General features: G+C 48.3%; 2 protein-coding genes across 2 annotated transcripts; one reads left to right on the top strand and one right to left on the bottom strand.

Moving 5' to 3' along the window:
* The first annotated feature begins 1,074 nt into the window (after nucleotides 1–1,074).
* On the top strand, nucleotides 1,075–6,855 carry LOC142497210 (zinc finger and BTB domain-containing protein 8A-like). Its single transcript, XM_075604698.1, has 4 exons — nucleotides 1,075–1,314; nucleotides 2,066–3,019; nucleotides 3,519–3,688; nucleotides 4,712–6,855. The coding sequence occupies exons 2-4, from the start codon at nucleotides 2,080–2,082 to the stop codon at nucleotides 5,030–5,032; spliced, it is 1,431 nt and encodes a 476-aa protein (XP_075460813.1). The 5' UTR covers nucleotides 1,075–1,314; nucleotides 2,066–2,079; the 3' UTR covers nucleotides 5,033–6,855.
* ZBTB8OS (zinc finger and BTB domain containing 8 opposite strand) lies at nucleotides 5,897–9,853 on the bottom strand. The gene is made up of 7 exons (XM_075604705.1): nucleotides 9,699–9,853; nucleotides 8,934–8,958; nucleotides 8,398–8,519; nucleotides 7,534–7,616; nucleotides 7,398–7,450; nucleotides 6,952–6,988; nucleotides 5,897–6,294 (listed from the first exon to the last, which is right to left on the bottom strand). Exons 1-7 carry the CDS (start codon nucleotides 9,778–9,780, stop codon nucleotides 6,208–6,210), a joined length of 489 nt encoding a protein of 162 aa, XP_075460820.1. The 5' UTR covers nucleotides 9,781–9,853; the 3' UTR covers nucleotides 5,897–6,207.
* Nucleotides 9,854–9,887: the final 34 nt, after the last annotated feature.

Below are 9,887 nucleotides of genomic sequence, written 5' to 3' on the forward strand. Positions count from 1 at the left end.
TGAGATTTAGTCAAATGAATAAATCACCTTGAAGTTTCATCTCACTCAAGCGCTGGTTCCTGTTTTTGGATTGTACATTACCCAACCTCTGCACCTCATCATACATCCAGTTGCAGTGCTCAGCTCTCTGCTTAATCTATATAAATGTCTGTGTGTTCTATATTTTACATATATACACACACACACGCACACGCACGCACGCACGCATATCTATCATCTTTAGCAGTGGTGGTTCACCTATAGCTCCTTTTGGCCTGTATACTTTTTGCATAAATATAATAATTATTTTTGTGTGTGTGTGTGTGTGTGTGTACACACACACTGTTTTCCATATGCACCATACACATTAGGCCGCACTTATAGTGACGGCGACGCGACCGTCACAATTCAAGTTTTGGCGATGTCGCTGGCTACTAGGCCAGTGACGTCAGAAAGGGGGAAGCAGAGAGGCAGAGGGACGGAGCTGATTGGCCACAAGTGGAGACCGTCGCAGGAAAAATCAAATAATAGTGAGAGCCGATGACGGCGACAATGCATTTGTTTTGACATCACGTCACCGGCACTATAATCGCAGCCTTAGGTGTGTACAATACATATCACTGCTTTATGTGTGTGTATATATACACATATACCATATTGGCCTGAATATAGTGCTATGTTTTTTCCCCCTAAAAATGTCCTTCCGAAAACTGTACTCATATTATAGGCGCAGCCTAACACCTTTTATTTTTCATGTACAGCACCTTAAACACTATAGGGGTCGTATTATGTGCGAGGTCGCACTATATTCGGGCCAATACAGTATATAATCACTATATGTGCAAGCAAATGCTCTCTGCATATGTATTTATACAGGTAGGCCTTTTTATTTCTGATATATACATTTGTCATAATGATTTACATTGTATAGAAAATATATATATATATTAAACATTATATAATTAAAAAAAAAATATATCTATATATATATATTGTGTGTGTGTGGCCCTATTCGGGTGTAAAAAGAAAGATCAGATGATTTCGGGTGATGAACATACACACACCCCTCTTCCTTCCCCCCTCCCCGGGCGCGGCCCCTTTAAGACAGTGTCAGCCCTCGGGCGTCGTCACGTGACCGGCCCTTTGTCCTCACATTCGGGCGGCGGAAGCTGCGCCGTGAAAAAAAAAACGGGTGAGCCACCCGAGAGCGGCGGCCAGACACCCGCGGAGAGGCTGGGCCCTCGGCGAGTGACCCGGTTGAGCAGAGAGGTGACCCGAGGAGGGGCCGCATCCGGTGCCCGGAGCTGGTCCCTCACACCCGGAGCGGGCGTAGCGGTAATGTGACGGGTGGGGGAGGAGGTGTTAAAATACTAGGCGGGGGGTGGGGGAAACACCGGTACCCGCGCGTAGGGGGCGGCCCGTGACTGGGCTCTATCATATCGGGTCACCTCCCGCCCCCTAACGGCGCCCGCCGGGTGTGCCTGTGACGGAAGCTTAGTCCGCTTCTGGACACAACCGCCGTCCTGGCCGAGCCCGTTTAGTTATTATGTTTTTATTCCGGTAACGGGCGGGCCGAACGCCCCCGGGTGTCCCGGTGTGGCGATGACTGACACTGATCTCAGCCAATCAGAGGGCTCCGGCAGCAGTCTCCCGCTAACTGACAGGAGGGGGATCCAATTACATGCCTCCGAGAGGAAATGGCCCTTACCGGCTCTTTGAGCACCCAATGGGAAGCTTTCTCATGTAAATATACCGCCTCTGTAGTGATTGACAGTGTTTGGGACCAATGAGAGTTCTCTAGCTTTGTAACCTGACTACAGTAATTGATATGAAAGGGAAGAATCCCTGAGGAAAGCAGAAAATATACACAACATAGGCTTGCAATGCACTGCACTGATATTCATAGTATTAAAGCCATGGCTGGTGGGAATTGCACTTTTTAATGACTGTATTTGCACCTTTCCTGTTAGAGACCGACTATTCCATGCATCCACTACTCCCTCTGTTTCATTGCTTGTACAAGGTGAGTTATACTGCCTGTCCAGTCCTATAGATGAATCCCCCTCCTTGTCTCTTGTTCTTTCAGTGTCCTCCTACAAGATGGATTTCTCATCCCACCACACGCGCCTCCTGCAGCAGCTGGATGAGCAGCGCCGGCGAGACCTGTTCTGCGACTGTCACATCTTGGTGGAGGGGAAGCTGTTCCGGGCGCATCGCAACGTTCTGTTCGCCAGCAGCGGCTACTTCAAGATGCTGCTGTCCCAGAGCTGCCGGGACGTGAGTCAGCCCACCACAGCCACCTTCGACGTGTTCTCCGCAGACACCTTCACCGCTATCCTGGACTATGTGTACTCTGGAAAGTTACCCCTGTCGGGGCAGAACGTCATCGAGGTGATGTCAGCTGCCAGCTACCTGCAGATGACCGATGTCATCGGCGTGTGCAAGATGTTCATTAAGTCCTCGCTGGACATCAACGAGAAGGACAGAGACGGTTTTTTCAGCCTGTCGGACAAGGACGTGAGCAGCAACGGCTCTGGGTTGTATGCTGCCGGATGGAAGACGGAGAGCAGCCCCACACACGGCAATGAGACAGCAGAGCATGGTGGGTTCATCGCCGGGTATAACTACCCCCCGCCCATTGCCTCTCGACTCCAGTGGCCATACTCCACCAAGCACCCACGCAAACCAGAGCACGTCCGCAAGCACCGCAGGCGCCTGATGCCTGAGCCACTGACCCCAGTGCCTGTAAATTCGGTCCCGCTGGGCGACCTGGTGGGAGGCTCCGTAGAATGCGTACCACAGGATGAGGAGGAGGATGAGCCGGCAGAGTGCATGGCACAGGAGGATGAGCTGCAGGAGGCCAAGCTGGGTACAGAGATGAAGGCCGCACAGGAGGAGGACGCTGCACCAGGGAGTTGGCCGGACTCGCCACAGGATGAAGAGCACGGGGAGCAGGAAGCAGCTCCACAGGTCTCCAAGGCCGACGAGCTGTACAAGGCCATGCCAACCATCCTGGGGGTTATGTCGGGGTGGAGCGAAGGTGAGACCCCCAAACACAGGGCTAGAGCAATCACTATAAAGGAAGCAAGCTTAAAAACAATGAAATGTAATTTGAATAAAGGCTGTTAAAAGTAACAGCTGATGGATGTATTTCACAGCATGTCATTTAATTATGCCAAATTAGAATCAGGGTTGTGATCTTTGTTGTTAATTTGAGATGACAAATGAAATTGAATTACGACGACAATGGGAACACATTAAAAAGGATAAATATAAATAATATTTATAATGTATAAACTCACTGAATATTACTGTACTCAAATAGGGTCTGATGTGTTACAGCAGATAGAATGGGCAGGCTAAGTGGTTCTTATCTGCCATCTAATTCTAATGTTTCTATTACGGCCTTAATGAGAAAAAGTTATTTTACATGAAACACATTGAGAATGGCTGGGGAGGTTGAACGCGTCCGATGCAGCATGGGATTCCTCGTCTGCACTCTCCGAATGAACAACTATAGAGCTATTCCTGTTTTCCAGATGACCTGAGCCCCGTGAGGTTCAAGTGTCCGTTCTGCACGCACACCGTGAAACGCAAAGCAGATCTGAAGCGCCACCTGCGGTGCCACACGGGAGAGCGTCCGTACCCCTGCGAGGCGTGCGGGAAGAGATTCACCCGCCTGGAGCATCTTCGCAACCACTTCCAGACCGTACGTACACTACATATACATAAAGTACTATCCCATCTCCACCACTCCAGCTTGTTTTCAGAATCGCCAGCATCAGACTCCAAAGGATTGCAGGAGGTAGCGTGGGATTTCAGTAGGGGAAGCAGAAGTCGCAAGGGCTACCATCTCGTGTGACCTGCAGTAATTGACCATATGTGACCAAGCAAAGATAACAATGCACCTCTGCTTTTGAGGCCTGAAACAGTCTGATCACCAAAAGATATAAAGAGTGTAAAAACCCTCCACAGCTTTTGTTTCCTATGACATGTTAAAACTTTTTTATTTCTTTTTTTTTTATATAATTTCAACCACACATTATATAAGTTATGTAGGGTAAGAAAGTGTCAAAAACCTTCCATCATACAGCATACAGGAAATACAAATATCACTGTGAGCACATTCACATTTCTCAGCCGGGTCTGCAACCCTGTTTTTCACCATTTAACCAGTGCATGTCATTTCCCAGAATCCCTGGCTGCGGGGGCAGAAGCATTATATGCTTGGAGATAATGGGGAAAAGCAGAGCTGCAGACCGCTCTGAGACATGTTATTGTGCTCTCAAATAATGTTTTTAAGATTGAAATTAAAAAAGCATTTAATCTATGCCACGGTCTTTAGTTCACTTCAGTCCTAGGAGGCACGTCCTCTTTAACCCTTCAAGTGCTGGAGGGGCTTCAGCCCCAGTCTGCCTCCAGTACACTGCGATCAGGTGATTGCTTCTCGGGATCGCCACGTTACTATTGCAACTAGGTGTCTGTCCTACAGTTCCTCGTCCAGTCAGATCGTGATCTCCCCTAAAAATCGAACAAAGAGCCCATGATGTAGCACTACGTCATTGCGCCCCTGGTGTGCCAGAGCTTATGATGTGGGAGCCACGTTATGGGACACTCAAGGGATTACCAGGATATCAACGTGCATGTTCTATTAAAACGTTATCAGCTGCAGGCAGAGGTGAGGGGAATTTGCCTACCGATCGGGTACGACTGTTGTCTTTTCCTCCTGCAGATTCACGAAGCGGGTAAACTGATCTGCCGGCGCTGCAAACTTCCCGTGACGGAGCTGACGGGGCGAGTGATCGAGGACGGGAGCAGGCGGTACCGGCTTTGTCACCCGTGCCTGACCGAGGCCGGCCTCGACAGCATCGCTTTCAACTTCGGGGACGACCAGCCCCTGGTGCTGCCCCCGGAGAGCGAGAGGGAGCACGGTTGGCATTTCAGAGACGACGGGCGAGAGGATAACGGGATGGATCGCGAGGAGTCCGACCTCGTGATCCACGAGGTAGACGACAGCGAGGAGGAGGAGGACGTCAAACCTCGTATAAAATAACAAGGGATTATTGTGGCCATGCTCAGGCCTGGATCCTTATTAGTACTACACATGGATTCTAGCTATTCACCCCTTCCCTGCCTGCGGCACAATATAAAAACATGCAACGCTGTCTATCGCTGTCCCCTCTGGCAGTGAAGGAGTTAACAAGCTTAGTGTTATAAATAGTCCTATGTATTTTCTTTTGTTACTGACATCACCCAGAGAGACTCCTCATATGCTGCTTGGTGCAGTGTCGACGAAGACTTAATGGTCAGAATGGAGACCCCCCCTAAAAATGGCTGAACCCTCTCTGATCTCCTGTGGGTGAGAGGAGACATCACTCAGAATCATTATTGCTGACACGACGATGCTTTTTTTTAAAAATTTTTTAGAATGGGGTTGCTTCGATTTAGTTTCTGTAAGAAGTTGCCTTTGGAGGTATATGAAGATACTCAGTACTGTTATATAGTGCGGCATCATCATCCTCACAGGGACAAGGATCCAAAACCAGCAACGTTTCGGAAAGCCCCGTCACAACGTTTTATTGTACCATAAAGTATTGGAGAACTGTAGATTACTTGTGATATAATAGAGTTCAGAGATAATGTGAGCAGGTCCAGAACTTTCCAAAAACCCAGCCATCTCTTTGTGTGTGTGAATTGTGCATGTAACCATAACCTTCTGTACACAAGAACTCGTGTTGGGTTATTAAATGACGTGTGCCCAGTGCAGTGTTCGGATAGCAGGCTCGACAGATCATACATGTGATGCGCAGATGCAACGTGTTTCAGCAACACAATCCCCTCTTCACAAGGAGAAGCGAGTCAGGCTTCGTGCCCCACACAGTTCTGCTTTGGTTATGGAATTGACCACACACGCAGGTAGCAAATACATTTTAATTTAGCATTAAAAAAATACATCTCTTCTCAGTGACAATTAAACTCTTTAGTTCCCAGGTGGGGTCTGCAAACATTACGTGGTATTGTTACATATATGTTACCTGCCACTGAGCGGCTTAAAATCAGTAGTGTTCCAATCTCCCCCTCTCCCAGCTCCAGAGTCACATTCATGGGTCCCTTCAGTTCTAGAGTAGCCCGCAGCACTTTGCACACCATATATATCTATATCAGCCACGTCCTGTCTCACCGCGAGTGTCACAGGGACCCCTCTCCCCAACGTCGGCTCCACTGAGCTCAGATATCGATGATCACAAACACCTCTGGCTTCTGATCCTCATGGATCTGCATGGCCGAGTAAGTGATCGCCTTCACCTCTGTGCCCTGCAGAGAGAGGACAGGGAGGACTCAGCACAGAGCATGTACATGTATAGTGTTCATGACCATCTCCACACTATAATACCTGCAACTGAACATGCTGCACAGGTTAATGATGCAGAGTATCTTTACATACGACCACCTGGCAGTATATAAATACTGGGTCTCTATACACATTCCACTGGCAGAAGCTGAGTTTACTGCACTGGATAATGATACTGAGCATCTCTATAGACTTCCACCTTCCTGGAAATGAAAGCCTGTATATTTGTACTAGAATTTCTGCACTGCTCCAGTCCCCTGAATACGCCAGGAGATCGCTCTGTGAGTGAAACCAAAGAAGAGGCAAATTGATGTAGGGTTTTCAAATACTCTCTCGCTTCTATCAGTGGACAGAGCAAGTGACCGCATTAACACCGCACGGTCTGTTTGTTGCTTCTTGTGGGCTGGAAACCTCAAACTGAAATCTTAGCCTTCGTGCAAAACAAAACCCACACTAAACATTTTTAACAATCTTATCCGAGTGGTAAATGAAATGTTTTCAATAAAACACAATGGCTGAAATGACTGGGCTTGTTGCTAACAATATTTAAAAAGAATGGTTGGTTTGGGGTAATGGGGGAGCGTGGAGAGGGTGAGCTCTTTGGCATCTGCAGAACTTACCTGGGGGTGTTTGGACAAGTTAAATTCCTCCCCCCACCTGGAAAGCAAGGAGACGATGGTTAGCAAGTACAGTGCTTCCAAGGGATGGCTATGCCTAACAAACACACTGATCTCTTGGGAGTTCTGGGGTTAAAGAGACCCAAGATTACGCTGTTGTAATAAAGTGAAAACACAGACACCTTTATGGCCCTAAACTCCAATGAGCACAATAGCAAATACAGAAAACATGGCAGCTCAGGAGAGAGCGCTGGAGTGATCCCAAAGCTGCAGGGAGTATTTTAATAAGAGAAAACTAGTGGAGTGACACATACTCCGAAATGAGGGGTTGTACGTTTGCACTAAGGACTTAAACTGCACTTTGTCCCGGTACGTCCCTGTATCACTCTCCAGCTTTTTGGGGTGAGAGGGGTTTGGATGCAGGGCTCATGAAAGATGGCTGTTCTTACCCGATAGAGCGCATCTTGTACGTCATTCGATCAATGTGCAGAACTTTCACCTCCTGGTAAAGAGAGACAGAAAGTTACGCCTACATGATCTTACCCCACACCAACAGGGCGACAGGGCGTGAGCCAGAGAACTCACCCGGGGTACAAAGAACTGATCAGCACTGAATTTATACAGCCAATCATCCAGGAAATGGAAGAGCAGAGAGATCATATCTTCCCCTGAGTAAACAGTGAGCAGAGTGACAAGCGTCAGATACAAAACGCAGCACTGTCATTAGTCCAGTTTGATCCAATGTGGGACATACCCTGTAGATATCACCATTTATTTATAAGGTGCTAACAGCGTTCAGTGTAATATGTGTAAAAGACCATATGGTATCATAAAACCGGTCTAGGACGTTTAATCGCGGCCAACTAATCGCCACGCGCTCTGCTGCCATAACTACTGACCACAGGGCAAGTCGCCATGGGTCACCTCACTGTCACCGCCTTCTGCATGTACTCAACGGCTCTGCTAACTGGACACCTCCGCCGCAGCATGTCCTCTGGGCCTCTCCCAGCCACAGGACACCTCCGCTGCTCTGATGCGCAGGACACAGCATGGCCACCAGGAAGCCGTGCAGTGCGCGGGGAATTAAAACGTGTCCTGGCTGCTGGCGGCAACGCTGTGTCCTGTGCATCGGAGGTGCCCTGCAACTGGCAGAGGCGCTATGGACACGCTGAAGCGGAAGTGCCCGACTGGTAGAGGCACTGAAGATCTGCGGAAGGCGGTGACGGCGAGGTGACCTGCTGCGACTCGACCTCTGGTCAGTAGTTATGGCGTCGGCGCGCCAGTGGCGATTTGGTCGTGGCCAAAGCTTGCATTCCGTCATACAACCTCGTCATACTGCAGGTATAGAGAACTCTGCCCCAAGGAGCTTACAATCTAAATGATGGGACGAGTGCACTATAATGTAAACAGGTTATCCTGCAGTACACGGATATCAGGAGAAATTCCCACCTTCTGTTTCCACCTCCACGGTGTCGATCGGTTCAACGGTCTCAATATCCGTCATGTAGCCAAACATCGCCATGGCGCACTGCTCAAAGGCTTCCTCCAGAGTGTCGCCCCACGCATGCAACCTGCACAGGTGTGAGTAAGTGTTAGTACGTTACATGGGTGGGGGAGAGAAATTGAAGGGATTGTGTGACAAGACAGGGTGGTGTGTGACACGGGGGGAGTGGTGGTGTGTGAGAAGGGAGGGTGAAAGAAGGGGCGGGTCTCCTAAGGCCACTGACGTGTGTTTGTGTGAGGGGGGGCACCCCGGTGGAAACTAATCCTGGGCCCAGGAAAAGCTGTCTGAAGCCGTTATTGATGTTGAAAATCAGACTTTCAGACTCATGTTAATGGGTCTTTTGAATCTCAGAAGCCTGCATACAAGAATGTGTAGATCTCAAGTCACTGCTGGTATCATATCGGTATCACAATCTGCTCTGCTTTAGAAAAACAAATCAAAACTCCAGTCAGATCAGCACAAGGAAAGAAAATGCACATACTGAACATCCGCGGTGTGATCCAGATCTGAAAGAAAGAATATTGGGTTTTAGTTATCCTCGTGTACTAAATACTGTCAATATTACTCTATGACTTCAGCGAAGAACTGCAATGTCATGATCACCCAGTGACAGTGACGATTGTCCTGCATTACACAGTATGGGGCTGATGCTGCTCCTTAACCACTGCAGCAGTGAAGGGGTTATTCCCTGCAGCCTAAAGTCATACTGCAATATAGGCTCATATTCAGTAAAAAGTGCTATGCATTAGTTTGTCTTTAATCCCATTAATTTGTATATGTGTTAAGGTGTGCTAAAGTGTTGCACCCTTTGGTGAATATGGGCCAGAGAGCAGTGACAGACAAACAGGGATTGTCCCTATGAATGAACATACTGAGCCTCATCAACACAGCAAGTGACATTAGATTATACAAAGACAATATACAATGTTATATAAACAGACGATTCTGTAACAGATGAGGTATGTAGAGCAGTGTTTTCCAAACAGGGCCACACCAGGTTTTGGGAATAGCTAATTCACTGGCATCAAGGTGAATGTACATTTTCTTTGCATATTAATAGAATGTTAGTGGTTACCTCAGAACCTGGTGTGGGTCACGGAGAGGTTTGAGAAACACTGATTTAGAGAGTGGAATTGAATGTAACTTTAACTTGCTCCATGAAACAGATAGATGTGTGTGCTCAGTTACAGGCTCCCCGGTACGGGAGGGGTTATGGTGACTTGACATACCTCCCCCCGGTACCTACACTCGTGCTTTTTCACCACGGCAGGGTACTTGGCCTTAACGGCCACCTGCGCCTCATTTATTGTATAATACCGCTCGTCCATCGCCAGCAGCTTGCAGTTCAAAGCCCTTTAAAATGCACACTTCCGGGAGGCCGGTGTGACACACCTACATCATGTGACCAACTTTCCGGCCGTAGCGGTTCTGCGAG

This window comes from Ascaphus truei, chromosome 6 (assembly GCF_040206685.1).
Source record: "Ascaphus truei isolate aAscTru1 chromosome 6, aAscTru1.hap1, whole genome shotgun sequence".
NCBI lineage: Eukaryota > Metazoa > Chordata > Amphibia > Anura > Ascaphidae > Ascaphus > Ascaphus truei.